The sequence below is a fragment of the Rhinoderma darwinii genome, chromosome 1 (assembly GCF_050947455.1).
Source record: "Rhinoderma darwinii isolate aRhiDar2 chromosome 1, aRhiDar2.hap1, whole genome shotgun sequence".
Taxonomy (NCBI): domain Eukaryota; kingdom Metazoa; phylum Chordata; class Amphibia; order Anura; family Rhinodermatidae; genus Rhinoderma; species Rhinoderma darwinii.
The window spans coordinates 251,882,105-251,900,235 of record NC_134687.1 but is presented as its reverse complement, the minus strand read 5'-3'; the positions used below and the strand labels follow the sequence as shown (position 1 = coordinate 251,900,235).

The window sequence follows — 18,131 nt, the reverse complement described above, 5'->3', positions numbered from 1 at the left end:
AGCACACTAGGGCCACATGTGGAATATTTCTAAAAACGGCAGAATCTGGGCAATACATATTGAGTTGCGTTTCTCTGGTAAAACCTTCTGTGTTGCAGATTTTTTTTTATTAAAACTGATTTTCTGCAAAAATAAATAAATTTGTAAATTTCACCTCCACTTTGCTTTAATTCCTGTAAAAAGCCTAAAGGGTTAGGAAACTTTCTAAATACTGTTTTGAATACTTTTAGGTGGCGCAGTTTTTAAAATGGGGTGATTTATGGGTGTTTCTTATAAATAGGCCCCTCAATGCTAATTCAGAACTGAACTGGTCCCTAAACAAAAAGGCTTTTGAAATTTGAAAATGTGAGAAATTGCTGCTAAAGTTATAAGCATTGTAACGTCCTATAAAAACAAATGAATGTTCAAAAAACGATGTCAGCACAAAGTAGACATATGTGAAATGTGAACTAGTAAATATTTTGAGTGGTATTACAAGCAGATACATTTAAATTTATAAACATGATAATTTTTGCAAATTTTCTCTCAATGTTGGTGTTTTCACAAATAAATACTAAATGTATTGACCAAATTTTTCCACTAACAAAGTACAATGTGTCACGAGAAAACATTCCAAAGTTATTACCACTTAAAGTGACATGTCAGATTTGAAAAAATTGGCCTGGTCTATAAGGCCAAAACAGGCTTGCGTGAAAATGGAGTGTAAAACATAATGGGCCTTTTGCATAAGAAGTAATGTTCTAAGTAAAAATTTCAATGTTGCCCATAGTAGCTATTGAGAATACAGCTTTAATAATTTAGCAGGTTTTAAAACGAAAGAAGTAAACTGATTGGTTACTACACTGACATTTTTGTCACCTCAGTTTTTGTGCGAGTCTCAATCTGTTAACTTAGTCTAAAGATCTAGCTCCAATATCATGCATATTTAGAGCGTTGTCAGTATAAACAAATGAAATAATTGATTCTAAAATTAAATCATTTTATTTTTGTTGACTAGAGAGAAAAATATGTACAGTAATGTCAGCTATGGTATGTATTGTTATTGCTATTTTATTATCTCCTTGTTTCAGTCGTGAATATTATGGACAGTACAGGTGCACACCTTATTTTGGTTCCATGGCCACGCTGTCAGATTGCTAAGGCCCTTCTTGAACTTGTTCAAAGAATCAACCATCACAACATCCTGTGGCAGAGAGTATAGTCTCACTGCTCTCATAGTAAAGAATCCCCATCTGTGATGGTGGTAAAACCTTGTTTCCTCTAAATGTAAAGGATGCCCCCTTGTACTTGTTACAGGCCTAGGTGTAAAAAGATCATTAGAAAGATCTCTGTACTGTCCAATTATATATTTGTACATTGTAATTAGATCGCCCCTAAGGCTTCTTTTTTCTGAACTAAATAGCCCCAAATTTGATAACCTTTCTTGGTACTACCCATTTCCTTAATTACATTGGTTACTCTTCTTTGCACCTGGTCTAGTTCAGGCATGTTCTTCTTATACACATGTGCTCATAATTGTATACATTATTCCATGTGTGGTCTGACCAGAATAGAATATCATCAAAAAGTTAATTTATTTCAGTAATTCAATTCAAAAAGTGAAACTAATGTATTATATAGATTCATTACACACAGTGATCTATTTCCAGCATTTTATTTTATTTTAATGTTGATGATTATGGCTAACTGTTAATGAAAACTCAAAATTTAGTGTTTCAGAAAATTATAATATTATATAAGCCCAATTTCAAAAACTATTTTTAATACCAAAATGTTGTCTACTGAAAAGTATGCACAGTATATGCACTCAATACTTGGTCGGGCTCCTTTTGCATGAATTACTGCATCAATGCGGCGTGGCATGGAGGCCTGTGGCACTGCTGAGGTGTTATGGAAGCCATGGTTGCTTTGATAGCGGCCTTCAGCTTGTCTGCATTGTTGGGTCTAGTTTCTCTCATCTTCCTCTTGACAATACCCCATAGATTCTCTATGGGGTTTAGGTCAGGCAAGTTTGCTGGCCAATCAAGCACAGTGATACTGTGGTTATTAAACCAGGTATTGGTACTTTTGGCAGTGTGGGTAGGTGCCAAGTCGTACTGGAAAATAAAATCAGCATCTCCATAAAGCTTGTCAGCAGAGGGAAGCATGTACAGCTCAAAAATTTCCTGGTAGATGGCTGCGTTGACTCTGGACTTGATATAACACAGTGGACCCACACCAGCAGATGAGATGGCTCCCCAAACCATCACTGACTGTGGAAACTTCACACTGGACCTGTTACGGCCGCGGTCACGGACCGCAACTTCCACTTACCTGCCGTCCGCAGATATTCCTCTTCCTGCCAGCGTCTCCCTCCCCGGAGACGTCAGCACATGCGGCCGCTCTGTACCGTAGTGACCACTAGAGGGCACGCGCTGGTTCCGGACCTTAAAGGGCCAGCACGCGCATATGTAATTAATTAATTAATTAATTTATTATGCTCCAGATCATCTTGAACTATAAAAAGTGCCCTGCCCTTTCATTCCTTGCCTGAGCTTTGTTTGTAATTCCCATGTTAGTCTTGCAAATGGTCCCTTAGTGGTATCCTGTTCCCTGTGTTCCCATGCCCTGCTACCTGTATCCTGTTTCCCGTGCTATGTTTTGTTCTTGAGCCTGTCTAGTGATTGGAGTGGTGTACTACTGCACCTACTGTCGTCCGCCACGTTTGGTGCAATCTGCCGCACCTACTGTCATTCGCCACATCTGTCTCAACCTGCTGCACCTACTGTCATCTGCCACGTCTGGCGCAAACTGCCGCACCTACTGTCATCAGCCACGTCTGGCGCAACCTTCTGCACCTGCTGTCATCCTCCACATCTGGCGCTACCTGCTGCACCTACTCTCATCAGCCACGTCTGGCGCACCTGCTGCACCTACTGTTATCTGCCACGTCTGGCGCTACCTGCCACATCCAGTCCCATGCGTGCTAAAGCCTCTGCCAATTGTCTGGACTATTTCAGGTACTTTTGTGCTACCTACTTATTGTATAGACTTGTGCATTGACCGTGACTTGGAGAGCTGCCTCTCCGCTATGGCAGAGCGGCCTAGTGGGTCCACATACCCCGAGATCGTGACAGTACGCTCAGGCCATGGAACCTGCTGGCCAGCCCAAGACCGCAGTTCAAAGGATACAGACGGAGATGCATGACCTACTGACACGTCAGCATCAATTCCTAGAGGCTGTAAACTCCATCGTGGCCGGTCTGGATCAACTCACTGTTCCACCTCCAGTTCCTCCTCCAGAGACTGCAGCCGTTCCACTGCCCGTTACTCCTCCTGTTTTTCCCGGATCCACAGTTTCGCTGCCTCTTCCTCCTCGCTATGACAGTGACCCCAGAGCCTGTAGAGGGTTCATCAACCAATGCACTATTCATTTTAGACTACAAGCTCATCTCTTCCGCTCTGAGGAGGCCAAAGAAGCATTTATTATCTCCCTCCTCACTGGCAAAGCCCTCGCATGGGAGAATCCGATTTTGGAACAACAGGGACCTGAATCCTTGGACCTAGCCTTGTTCCTGCAGTCTTTCCGTGCTGTGTTCGAGGAGCAGGGCTGAACATCTTCTGCCACGGTCACTCTGCTAACCCTCAAGCAAGGAGGCTCCACTGTAGGAGAGTATGCTATATCCTTTCGTACCCTGGCAGCAGAGTTGGCATTGAACAATAAGGCGTTGGTGGCGACCTTTTGGCAAGGACTGTCCTGACACATCAAGGACGTGCTTGCAGCCCGCGACCTTCCTTCTACCTTGGATGCCCTCATCCTGTTGGCCACGCGGGTTGACATGAAGATCCAGAAACGCATTCAGGAGGTTCGACAGGAGAGCCGGTTTCACAGACTAGCACCCTCGGTCCAGAGACCACCATTACCTTCCCCTGTTGCATTACCTGAAGAACCGATGCAGGTAGACAGGGTCAAGTTGTCCGAGCAGGAGAAACAGCACAGACGCTCTTCTGGTTTATGGCTGTATTGCGGCCTTAACGGTTATTTTGTGCGCCAATGTCCAGAGAAGCTGGGAAACTCCAGCACCTAGGGTTGGTTGGAGAGCCCACTCTAGGGGGAACGTCTTCAAACGTTAAAACCTCTACCAAATTATCTATTCCTGTTACCATCATATCTGGAGAGACATCACGTTCCTCCTCTGCCTATCTTGATTCCAGAGCAGCTGCAAATTTCATCCAGCAGAATCTAGTGGATCCCTTACATCTACCTACAGTTCTTCTAGAGAGACCTCTGGCTATTGCCTCTGTGAATGGTCTACCATTGCCCGATCCAATTGTATTCATCATGGAACCACTGACAGTACAAGTCTGAGTTCTTCACTCATAACCGATTGCCTTCCTTGTATTGCCTAAAGCTATCAACTCTATTCTGCTGGGCCTGCCATGGCTTCGTTTGCATGCTCCGGTTCTCAACTGGAGTTTCGGTGAAGTCCTCCAACTGAGCCCCAAATGCCTTAACCGCTGCTTGCCACAAGTTTGCTCGGTTTTTCCCCCACTGCCTCAGTCACTCTCCGATATACCCTCACATTATGCCAGTTTTGCGGATGTATTCAGCAAAAAGGAGGCAGAGACTCGTCCTCCCCATCGCAGCTATGATTGCTCTGTGGACTCAAGTTGGATCCAGAGAAGGTGAAATCCGTCTTAGAGTGGCCGCATCCACGGGCTTCGGTCCATGCAACGATTTCTAGAATTCAAAAACTTCTATCAGCAATTTATCCCGAACTTCTGGTCTCTGCCCCATTCTCCGCCCTCACCAAGAAGGGGGTGAACGCCAAGGTTTGGCCTCTGGAGGCAGAGTCAGCATTTATAAACCTCAAGAACGCTTTCACCTCAGCCTCCGTTCTTCATCACACTGATGCAACTCGGCAGTTCTTTCTGGAGGTGGACGCATCCTCCGTTAGTGCTGGAGCACTACTATGTAAAAAAAAACCTCTAAGGGCAAGATGGTGGCCTGTGGCTTCTTTTCGAAAGTATTCTCTCTGACTGAACGTAACTATTCCATTGGGGATCGGGAGTTGCTGGCCGTCAAGTTGGCATTAGAGGGGTGGAGACACTTGCTGGAGGGCGGAGGTCACCCTATTACCATTTATACGGATCATAAGAACCTCACGTACCTACAGTCAGCACAACGACTAAATCCTTGCCAAGCCAGGTGGTCGTTGTTCTTCGCCCGATTTCAATTCTTGCTTCACTTCCGTCCTGATGATAAGAATGTGAATGCCCTGTCTCGATCATTTGAGACTAATGACTCTGAGGAGATCCCTCAATATATTATAGATCTTTCTAGGATTATTGCTGCTAACCCTCTGCAGATTAGAGACATTCCTTCCGGAAATACTTTTGTTGTATGCAGACAGGAAGAGAATTCTCCGCTGGGGACACAGCTCCAAACTGGTGGGGCATTCTGGAGTTCGAAAGACTCAGGACTTGCTAGCTCGTCATTACTGATGGCTCACACTGCCTAGAGATGTTGCGGACTACGTCTCTTCATGTACAAACTGTGCCTCGAACAAGTCTACCCGCTCCAAACCTGCTGGTCTGCTCCTACCCCTTCCTGTCCCTGATGCACCTTGGCAGCATATCGCTATGGACTTTATTACAGACCTTCCCCCCTCAGCTGGATGTACTACGGTCTGGGTAGTAGTGGATTGTTTCTCTAAAATGTCACATTTTATTCCATTGACTGGCCTTCCGTCTGCTCCTTGCCTGGCCAAACTATTTATTCTCCACATTTTCCTTCTGCATGGACTTCCTCTGCACATTGTCTGGGATTAGGGTGTACAGTTCACGTCCAAGTTCTGGAGAGCCCTGTGCAACCTGCTAGATGTTAAGCTGGATTTCTCTTCTGCCTACCACCCACAGTCTAATGGTCAGGTGGAGAGGACCAATCAAACTTTGGAGAACTATGTTCGTCATTTTGTTTCTGCCCAAAATGACAATTGGGTACAACTTCTGCCTTGGGCAGAATTCTCGTACAACAACCACACAAGTGAGTCTACTACTTCGTCTCCCTTCCACATTGTGTACAGCCAGCATCCTCAAGGTCTTCTTCCTGTGCCAACCATGACTAAAATACCGGCAGCTAACTCTTCATTTGGGTCTTTCATTCACATCTGGCAGCAAACTAAGGCTGCCATTCTCCAATCAGTGGCCTGATAAAAAGCAGGCCGATAAAAAAAGAAAAGTTCCTCCTCAATTCTCTACTGGAGTCAAAGTCTGTCTATCTTCGAGAAACATTAGACTCAAGATACCTTCTCACAAATTCGCTGCCATGTTCCTCGGTCCTTTCAAAATGCTTCAAAGGAGAAACCCTGTATCCTATAAACTTCGGTTGCCTCCTGCGCTCAAGATTCCCAACTCATTTCACGTGTCCCTCCTTAAACCTGTGGTCCTGAACCACATCAGTAAAACTCCTGGTCCTGCGGTTTCTCCCAGCGGTTCATCTGATGTGTTTGAGGTGAAGGAGATCCTGGACTGCAAGAGGGTAGGAGGAAGGACTTTCTATTTGGTGGCCTGGAGAGGGTTTGGTGCTGAGGAGAGATCCTGGGAGCCAGAAGAGAACCTCAATTCTCCTACCCTCATTAAAAAAATTCCTCTCTCGCTCTTGACCCAAGAAGAGGGGACATAAGGGGGGTACTGTTACGGCCGTGGTCACGGACCGCAACCTCCACTTACCTGCCGCACGCAGATTTTCCTCTTCCTGCCGACGTGTCCCTCCACGGGAACGTCAGCACATGCGGCTGTTCTGCCCTGTAGTGTCCACTAGAGAGCGCACATATGTAATTAATTAATTAATTATGCTCCCGATCACCTTGAACTATAAAAAGGTCCCTGCCCTTTCATTCCTTGCCTGAGCGTTGTTTGTAATTCCCATGTTAGCCTTGTAAATGGGCCCTTAGCCGTATGCTGTTACCTGTGTTCCCGTGCCCTGCTACCTGTATTCTGTTTCCCGTGCTCTGTTTTGTTCCTGAGCCTGTGTAGTGATTGGAGTCTGTCCAACTGCACCAACTGTCGTTCGCCACGTCTGGCGCAACCTGCTGCTCCTACTGTCATCTGCCACGACTGGCGCAACCTGCTGCACCTGCTGTCATCCACCATGTCTGGCGCAACCTGCCGCACCTACTGTCATCCGCCACATCTGGCGCAACCTACTGCACCTGCTGTCATCCACCACGTCTGGAGCAACCTGCTGCACCTACTGTCATCCACCATGTCTGGCGAAACCTGCTGCACCTACTGTCATCTGCCACGTCTGGCGCTACCTCCTACATCCAGCCCCATCTGTGCTAAAGCCTCTGCCAATTGTCTGGACTATTTCAGGTTCTTTCGTGCTACGTACTTATTGTATAGACTTGTGCGTTGACTGTGACTTGGACGGCTGCCTCTACGCTACGGCGGAGCGGCCTAGTGGCTCCACATCCCACGAGATCATGACAGGACCGCAAGCAACTTGGATTGAGTGCCTCTCCACTCTTCCCTCAGGCTCTAGGACTTTGATTTCCAAATGGAATGCAAAATTTACTTCTGAAATTTACATCTGAATAGAGGACTTTGGACCACTGAGCAACAGTGTTGGTCCACTGTGTTAAATCAAATCCAGAGTTAACGCAACCATCTACCAGGAAATTTCATGCCTCCCTCTGCTGGCAAGCTTTATGGAGATGCTAATTTCATTTTCCAGCAGGACTTGGCATCTGCCCACACTGCCAAAAGTACAAATACCTGGTTTAAAAACCACAGTATCACTGTGCTTGATTGGCCAGCAAACTCGCCTGACCTAAACCCCATAGAGAATCTATGGCGTATTGTCAAGAGGAAAATGAGAGACATCAGACCCAACAATGCAGACGAGCTGAAGGCCGCTATCAAAGCAACATGGGCTTCCATAACACCTCAGCAGTGCCACAGGCTGATCGCCTCCATGCCATGCAGTAATTCATGCAAAAGGAGCCCCGACCAAGTATTGAGTGCATATACTCTACATACTTTTCAGTAGGCCAAGATTCTGGTATTATAAAATCCTTTTTATAATCAGGCTTATTTAATATTCAAATTTTCTGAGAAAATAAATTTTAGGTTTCCATGAACTGTTAGCCATAATCATCAACATTAAAGGAAAAAAATACTGGAAATAGATCACTCTGTGTGTAATGTATCTATATAATATATGAGTTTCACTTTTTGAATTAAATTATGGGAATAAATTAACTTTTTTATGATATTCTAATTCATTGAGAAGGTAAATTCCAATTCCAATTGCCTGTGGAACATTCATATTGGACTGAGCTACTTTGTATCGTTGCGGCAAACGGACGAGTGGTGTGTATCACTACTCCTGTCGGGTGTTGTATCGACACTAAGGTGTACCAATCATCATCTTATTTTTACACCTGATCAGGGAACTGTGTCTCTGTTTTGCCAAACGCCTATTCACAGTATAAATTGGCATGAGTGCCCTATTTTAAATACTAATTAATAAAGACATTTTAAACGTTTATTTAGGCAGGACTTCATATATTTCAATATTAAACGTATACTAATTATCCTGTTACCATTGGAATTTACTAATTTAACATTATCCTAACTTAACAAAGGGGATGGCAGGTTTTCTTACAACTGACATAAACACGGATAAGTGGTTGTGTGATGCTAGGGAGGTCTTTTCAGAATGTGAATTGGCATCTCAACTACATACTGTAAGCATTACTGGTGCCTTTAAACATTTAACTAAGTCCTACAAAGACCATATTCGTTCTTGGTGGGAAGTCCAAACAATTGAGACGTACCTCAAAAATCGCATAGTACCCAGAGGTTTGAGAATTACCCTTATACCAGCAGCTAGGCTGCGATCATGGGATCTTCTCAAAAAATGGGAAAAAGAATCAATTGAATCATCTCTGCGATTTATGGGTCTCTTGTTGGATGAGGAGAAAGTTTTGCTTGCACGTAGTGCTAAAGAATTAAAGGAGGGCATTGAACACGTTAAAAAATTTATGGGCAGTGCTGACTTTGAGAAGAAAGAAAGCACTTTGCAACAGACTATTGACAAATTCACAGCTCACGTCAAAGAACGCAAACACTTCCAATATGTTAGGGACACTAATGATTTTAAGGAGGGTAGGATCTTTGATTTGGGTCCCAAACTACTATGTTTCAGGAGATTGACACAGAGTTATCATCCTCTGAACCGGATGTGTCAGACTCCGATACACAGAGATACCCCCTGAGAACAGCGCGCAACAATAGACCTCAGGGTAGAACTCAATCACGTACCGTCCAAAGAGGGAGAAATAGAGGGCGTGCTGCCAATAGGGAGAGTTTTTTAGGCCGAAGTCATCCTATCTCAGACTACCTTGTGAGGGATCAGAGAGAGGTCTAACCAATGCCAGTATGAGACAGGATGATGATATGCAAATTATTAATCTGTCTGCCAGACAACTAACTACTGAAGAGATTGCCATACTAAGCAAAGGACTATCGTTTGTCCCAACCAATGGCTTTGACTTATTTTCTTGGGTTAAAGATCTGAACCTATTCATTAGGAAACTCAAATGGAAAAAAAAATTCAAGACGCATGACAAACGTCAGTGTGAAGAATTGTGGATCCTGGAGGAAGATCTTCCTCATGTGAGATTATTGGGGGAACTTTGGGATGAAGGTCAGAGAGAGCTGGGTGAGGGACCATTCACTGATCTTAAATTACCCTTAACAAAAAATTCCCCTATGAATGATAATACGTTACTTGATGTGTTCTTGAAAGTGGTCACGGACCAACTTGCGAAATTAGAGCCAAATGGGAACTGTGATTTCAATTTATCATTGGAGGAGGTATCAGCCCTTCAGACCCTTGAAAATGACTCTGAGATAGTTATCAAGTCTTCAGACAAAGGTGGCAATGTGGTGATTCTTGATCGTAGCCACTATGTCACCATGTGTATGAACATTCTGAAAGACAAATGCTGTTATCAGGTTCTTACTAACAACCCTACACAAAAATTTCTGGTCGAGCTCAGAGGTATTCTACTTGAGGCCAAACAGACCAAGATTATCAATGATACGGAATTTACCTTTATACTAGGGACTTGCCCGCAAGTGGCGACTTTTTATAGTCTTCCCAAGGTACATAAGGGACTCCATCCCCTTAAAGGTCGTCCTATCGTTTCTGGCATCGGGAGTATTTCACAAAATGCCAGCGTTTACGTTGACAAAATACTCAGACCATTTGTTATGGCACTTCCATCATATGTACGTGATACGATGGAGGTGCTTAGAAAACTTGAAGGCATTAAAGTGGAACCCAATGTTTTCCTGGCAAGTCTGGATGTGGAGGCTCTTTACAGCTCCATCCCTCATGCTATGGGCTGCCAAGCAGTGGAGTACTTCCTTCTGGACAAAGGAACCCAATTCCATGCCCACAATCAATTTGTTATAAAATTACTGTGGTATGTCCTGGAGCATAATTTTTTCCTTTTTGAGCATAGGATCTTCCACCAGCTCAGAGGAGTAGCAATGGGAAGCCCATGTGCTCCTACCTATGCTAACCTATATCTGGGCTGGTGGGAAAAGGAATTCGTATTCAGTGATAGGATGGAGAAATACACATCGCATATTGAACTATGGCTAAGATTCATTGATGATGTGTTGATTCTTTGGTCAGGAACTGCTGCTGAATTTAAGGAGTTTGTGTCTGTGTTAAACATCAATGACATAGGTCTCTTCTTCACGTCAGAAATACAGGAGCAACACATTACTTTCCTGGATGTTAAAATTTAAAAAACAGAGATGGGTTATCTGTGAACGAATATGTACAGAAAAGACACCGCAACTAATAATCTGCTTAGATGGGATAGCTGGCATCCTGTCCCACTTAAGAAAGGCATACCTAAGGGGCAATACATTAGGGCAAGACGTAACTGTACCACAATTTCGGATTTCAAATCCTCAGTTAATGGTCTGAGAGACAGATTTGTGCGGAGAGGGTATCCGAATCATGTACTGAAAACTGCATATCAACACGCTATGGGTGCTAACAGAGACAGCTTGTTAAACCCCAAAACACGTCCAATACAGGAGGAGACAATTAGAGTGATAGGTACCTATGATGCTGCACATCATGAGGTCAGGAGAATACTTACCCTCTACTGGGATATCCTCAAATCGGACCCAGATGTAGGCAACCTGGTAGGTGACAGACCACTGATTACCTTCAAAAGAGGTCGGAATATTAAAGATAGGCTAGTTCATAGCCATCTTGAAGTAAAAAATACTACCTGGCTGTCATCTAACACGAAAGGGACGTTTAAATGTGGCAGATGCAAAGCCTGCTGCTCCATTCTTAGTACCCGTAAATTTGCAAGTACAACCACAGGCGAAAACTTTTACACGAGATCCTTTATCAATTGCTTGACTAAGGGAGTAGTGTATCTTATCACCTGTGTCTGTGGTATCCAGTATGTTGGAAAGACTAGACGCGAATTTAGACGGAGGATTAGAGATCACATTTGTGACATAAATAGGAAGGAAGATACCTCTGTCTCTAGACATGTATGGGAGCATCATTCTGGTGATTCCACTGTCCTGAAATTCCAGGGGATGGAACACATTGTGCCACCAACCAGAGGAGGTGATTGGGATAAAAAAATCCTCCAGAAGGAAGCCCAATGTATATTCAGAATGAAAACAGTTAGTCCATCTGGACTTAATGAATATCTGTCCTTTCTTTCCTTCCTTTAGTTCTCTTACTCGTCTATGCCAACAATAACATCGTTAGTCGCTCATCTACAACAATGTATTAAATACAGCTTGGTCTTTTGCGAGCGATGTATACTCCCAATAATAATAATAAAAAAAAATAAAAAAAAATAATAATATTTTCCATGGCCGCGGCCGTCAGGGGGTAAGTCAGGACGACGGTCCGCGGCCATAGACGTTGCAATTGTTAGTGCATTTAGTGGCAGAGCTACAGATGATGCAGAGGTAGCAGTCACACCCAGGCCCTAGTTCAGGAGGGGCTTTAAAGATCCCTCTGCCATTTATTATAATTGCCATATGGTAGGTGAGAAGCTTGTTACAGATATTGCATTGGTGCCCAGGACCTTCAAGTTACACCTCTTGGTGTATTTAAAGGTCCTGTTCAGATGTAGATTGGTAAATCTTTGTAAGCCTTTATATATAGGACCCTCACATTCTTCAAGAGCACAGTAGAGAGTTTTGAAACTATCTTTATGAACCCTGTAAACTCACAAGGCATATGGCTGGTGGTGTCACGGTACTGGTGTATTAAGCTGGGTCCTTTTAGCTGAAGAGCAACTATACAGATGTAGCAGGTCGTCAGATGAAGCCGGATCGGTACACAAGCAGGTAGTCAGATGAAGCCGGGTCGGTTCACAAGCAGGTAGTCAGATGAAGCCGGGTCGGCACAAAAGCAGGTAGTCAGATGAAGCCGGGTCGGTACACAAGCAGTTAGTCAGATGAAGCCGGGTCGGTTCACAAGCAGGTAGTCAGATGAAGCCGGGCCGGCACAAAAGCAGGTAGTCAGATGAAGCCGGGTCGGTACACAAGCAGTTAGCCAGATGAAGCCGGGTCGGTACACAAGCAGGTAGTCAGAGCAAACAGATACTCAAGCAAAGGCTATATTCACGAAGTACCTATTTATAGGCCCAAACGGAAATAGGAACCAAGATGGATTCTTCCGAGGTAAAACTGGCCATCTTGGAAAAGGGCAAGTTCAGTGGGTTATAGTGGCCTCTTGTGGCTGGAGGTGGTAATGGCTGATGATAGTCCTAACAGGCGATGTGTTCGCGAATGCGCGCCATGATATCGGATGGTGGCGTCTGCACCTGTGCGATGCAGAGTCTTCGCATATGCGCAGACGCCATCCACACACATCAGGGAATGGCTCATTCTGGCATTTAGACATGGGAATGTAAGTGCTAAGTGCTCTTGCACATGACCGAGATCGGCCTGTGAAAAATGGTACAATTGTCAGCTGGGTTTCCCTGCCCGACCACAGTATAGGTGAACGGGACTCCTGGCATCATAGACATTTTATGATGCTAATAGTCCCTGTCTTCCCGCGGAACTGCTGTTCCATACTGTATCATTTTGTTTGGTATGGAACAGCAGTTCCGCAGGAAGGCAGGGACTCCTACATTCATAAAATATCTATGATCCCGTTCACCTGTACCGTGGTCGGGTCGGGAAATCCAGCCGACACTCGTACCGATTTTCACGGCCTGAACTCGGTCGTGTGCAAGAGTAGTCATTGTTTTCATAGTACTCATTACATATGTGTGTATCTCTGGTAATGTATTTCACTGTATTGCCCCCTAAGGAAGTTGCAGAGTTGGCGATACACGTGGGGTACTAGATGAATGCTTCTTATACAGCGATCTATTATTTTATCTTCATTCATACAGGCTGACATTTCCTGATATGATCAATTTGTATCTGTTGTTACATTAACATATGCTATTTCTTTGGGCAGTCAGTATACTGTTTACACATATTCCTTGTACTGTACCACAGTTAGTGCTAATAGAAGGTTTGTCCAAATACAGGATTACCTTAGAGAGGAGTACATTCTTTAAATGATTTTATGCTTCCAGCTCACATGTGTGTTCTTTGTATTTATGGTCTAAATAAACTTTGTTCATAACTTTTGCATCTATATTAGTGTGCCAGTGCTTTTCATACACACAGTCTTATGGATGAAAACTAATTATCTTACATATACTATAGTATATAATAAACATTTCTTTTTTCTAATTACCGATCAAGAAATTGTATTCATTGTTTATATTTTGTATTACAGATGAAGTATATGATGATACAGAGTTGATATCAAATACATTTCCTGCTTTGCCAGTAAAACCACGGTAACAATTAATTTGCCCTAAAGATATTGACCATCCTTTAGAGTTATCTATGGTTTTTGAAAATTTGCATTAGCATTTTGTAGGAGGATCTGTCCAATCAGAACCTAAACTTTCCCCATGCATTAGAATTGATAAATCTCCCCTAATGAACCTTGTTTATTCACCTCTTTACATTTTATTTTTGTTCTTTTGAGTAGTAACAACTTCAAGGGCAGACTTCATCCTTAGAACATTGATTTATATTTTAATTTATATTTTTTATGTATCTTAAATAGCATTTTAGATATATTGATACCACAATGTTGGAATTAATGAATCACACTACAAAAGGATTCTCAAACGTATTTGCTTCTTATTTCTCATGTCCTTTGAAATGAAGATTTCAGAATGGCTATGTGGCAAGACTTCTTCAAAGAAATTCCAGTGAAAGAAGGTACAGTAAAACAATGTACTGTATGTAGGTGTTATCACTCATGAGATTACACACATTTTTATGTATGAACCATCAATTTCACAAATAGTTGTACTTTGTAATGCAGTAATTGTTAATTTAGGTAATTTTCAGACAAATCTTACCAAGCACACTTTTAGTGTAGCAGGTCTTTTTTTTTTTATGACACCCAACAATGATCCATTGATCAGGGATTGGTCACATTTTAAATGATACTCCATCAATGTTTTTAATTGGAAAATCCTTTCACTGCCAAGGACCTATTTAATACATCATGACTTTTGCCACAGCTAGAATATAAGGTTTAAAACTTAAATCTTGGTTCTTATATTTAAGACCGTAAAGTTGTTATCTTTCAAATGATATCAGGCTCACCAGTCTAGGTGCAATATTTTGGGCATAGCATTTATTTGAAGTAAGGGAGAAGTATCTCCTGGTTTTGTGTCTCCCTAAGGTAGGGATGAGAGCTGCAAGTGACGGCAGGAAGTAAGACGTTAGCCTGCTACATTGATCTCACCCCTTCACAGTCCCAGTGACTCCATGGGGTGATACAGGAACTTTTCTTCATGATGATTATGTAAAGATATGTGCATATAGACATAGGCAAAAGTGACATGTATGAACTAAATGATAGAAAGAAAGCCTAGACACTACTAAAGCAAGATGGTAGTGGTAAGGGATGAAATAATTAGAAAGAAAAATATAAGTTGTGTAAAAGACAAATGAAGGCATGAAAGATTGAAACAAAAAGAGACTCATTACCAAAGAAAGTAGAAATAACCAATATAATATTTTTTTAAATACATAAATAATAAGAAACTTAAAACTGAAAAGTCCAATCAATTTTTTTTTCTCTACTGTATTTACACAGGAAAATCCAATGTCAGATGAGATGATTAGGGTTAAAGTAATTTTTTCATTAAATGTCACCTGTTTAACCCAGCAAGAAGTGCAGCGCCGCCTTAAAAACACAAAAATAGACAAATCACCGGGCCCGGATCTTACACACCCCTGCATTCTTCAGGAATTACGTACCCTGATAGACAGACCCTTATTTCTAATATTTAAAAGGCTATGTAGACTTTTTGAACTAAAAAATGTTTTAACAATACTATGTTTTAGGAGATTTAACCCCAATTTTGGCTTTGAGGACAGAACAATTTTTTTATATTTCCCTCTTAGCAACCCTATCGCTCATAACTTTTGTATTTTTTTGTTCGACGTAGCTGTATAAGCCCTTGTTTTTTGAGGGACGAGTTCTACTTTCTGTAGGTGCCATTTTTTTATATATTTAGATTATTGTTTAATTTTTTTTATAAACTATAATTTTGGCATAAATGTAGAAAAAAAGCGCAGTTCTGCTGAAGTTTTCATACATTTTTTTACACCATACACCGATCATCATAAATAATGTTATACATTTATTGTACAGGTTGTTACAGTTGTGGTGATACCAAATATGTGTATATTATTTAATGTTTTGGTACTTCGATTTTGTAAAGTTCATGACTGGCCTAAGTAGAGTCATGTGCTAATTAACCATTTAACCTTTTATTCCCCTTTATTCGCCCACCTCCCAATAAAGACACGTGACAACCGAGGTTGGATGTGAAATGGCCACAGCAGCTGTTTATTAATGTACATTATTTTGAAGTGCAATTTAATCCGAAACATTCGGATAACTCCTTTAGGAATTCGACCAGAGAATTCCTACTATAATTCACATGACCCAACATGGGTCAGAATCATAAATAACAATTAACATTTTTTAACACTAAACAGAGCAGGGGAAGTCCTTGAAGCCATTTTTCCGATTTCCTTTAAATTAGCCATCTGCAAACCACCACCAACTCGTTACCTCCAGCCGTAAACCAGCTCGGAGGCACCGCTCACCCCTGCAGATGGCTCCAACCACAAGAAGACCAGTTCAAAGGGATAACACCCTATGAAGTCTTCAAATGATCTACCTTTTTGGGGGACGCATACCCCCGATGCGACCCCCCCACCATTTTGTACTGACCAACCTCAAGGACTCCCACCGCCACAGCGAAACAGGCCTTGACCACCTTAAGTCTGTGAGTCCCTCCAAACCACCACCGCCCTCTCAATTCCTTCTGCTAAAGCCAGGCTCCACAGATCAATTCCAAACTTGGTCAAATGTACTCCAATAATTTGACTCCAAATCCCTGTGTCGCACACAAATGCCCCCGTTCTTGGCAACAAAACGTGACACCGCCCGGTTTACCTTAATGCGGGCTTTATTAACCCTCTCCACTGATCTTGCTAAACGCCAAAACTTCCTCGGAACTATGTCCGACCAAACAATAACTAGGCGTGAATAAGATGCCCATAAACACAATAAATCGCGTTTAATATCCCGCACTAACTCACGAAACGGGCGCACCCCCAGATCATTCCCCCCCACATCTAACACCAGAACCTCCGGAACCCTATCTAACTGAGAGTAAAATACCTCGGAATCCCAGCCAGTGTAAAACTGCATCGTGCCGCGGAATGCGAAGCTGGCGGCCATCTGGGCGAACGTCCGCCCGCAATGCCCCCCAGTGCACAAAAGAGTGTCCTGAAAGCCACACTAAGCAAGGGCGATGATCTGAAAAGAAAGAACAAGCACCTCACATGTCAAACAATCAAAGCAAAATTACCCACTCACAACAAATAAGGGCGCACGTAAGTCCGAAACCTATTGGACTCCCACCGGCCAATGCGACGCACACCCTCCTCATCCAACCCCCAACGCCCAGTTTCAGTAGCAGCGCCGATCCTGAACGAGTGAGACGAGTAATACCCCTGCCCCACTCCAACCTCAGCCAAGCATTTTTTAAACACAGCACCAAATTGATACCTGGACAAAAATGAGCCATTCTCATGACGGAGCAATGGCAACTCAGGCACCCCACCAAGTGGCTTAAAAGCAACCATACAAGCAACCGGACACATCGCCGACCCCGGGAGGGCAAACAACACTATCCGCTTACCCCGTCCCACTTGATCAGTCTTGGACCGCCGCAAAAACAACTCGAGTCTATCCCCATATAGACCCACATCCACCTGTCGCAATCCCCCAGCCCTCGCCGCACTAGGAGAAACCAACTCCCCAATTCTGAATGCTCCAAAAAACGCGAGGGAAAAAGCCAAATGAAACAACTCTACCTCATAAGGCGAATTACAAACAGCCCCCAGCGATGCGCCCAACGAATCAAGGAGGGTAAATGACACGGGTCGCCTCTGATCTGCCTCCGCCCTGCCGCGACGCAAACCTTTCAAAGCTTGCCTTACTAAAAAATGCTTGGACACATCCTGAAAACCCCGTAATTTAAATCCAAACGCCAAACCCGCAACAAAACGATTCAGATTAGCCAGGGAAAACCCCGCCTCCCAAGCATCCCCCAACCAGTACAACAATGCCACCAACCTGTCTTGCTCCGTGCTGACGTTACCCAACACTCTTACCCACTCCTCCCACTGCTGCCAACAAGCCGAATAAGCGTTCCAAGTTGCACTAGCCAATGACCGTTCAATCAACCGTTCCACGGGACCGAAACCAGCTCCTAGAGATGTTCCGGGCAAGCCAAACCGAACAGCTCCGCTCCCGGTGCCAATTGACGAAATCGATCCCATTGCGAGTGAGAAAGAGCATTAGCAATACAATTGGAAACCCCTGGTACATGCACCGCAACTACCCACGTGTTTAAAGACAACCACACCAAAACTAGGGGACGCAACAACTGAACCACAGGTGGAGAAGA

At 43.4% G+C, this 18,131-nt stretch overlaps 1 protein-coding gene across 1 annotated transcript in view; it reads left to right on the top strand.

Annotated features, from left to right (window-relative positions):
• Positions 1-18,131, top strand: part of LOC142742095 (uncharacterized) — a 380,698-nt gene that overhangs the window by 328,130 nt on the left and 34,437 nt on the right. Inside the window, exons 9-11 of the mRNA XM_075851566.1 lie at positions 998-1,029; positions 13,850-13,913; positions 14,293-14,346. Of these exons, the coding sequence (XP_075707681.1) occupies positions 998-1,029; positions 13,850-13,913; positions 14,293-14,346 (150 nt within the window). The remainder of the gene's footprint in view (positions 1-997; positions 1,030-13,849; positions 13,914-14,292; positions 14,347-18,131) is intronic.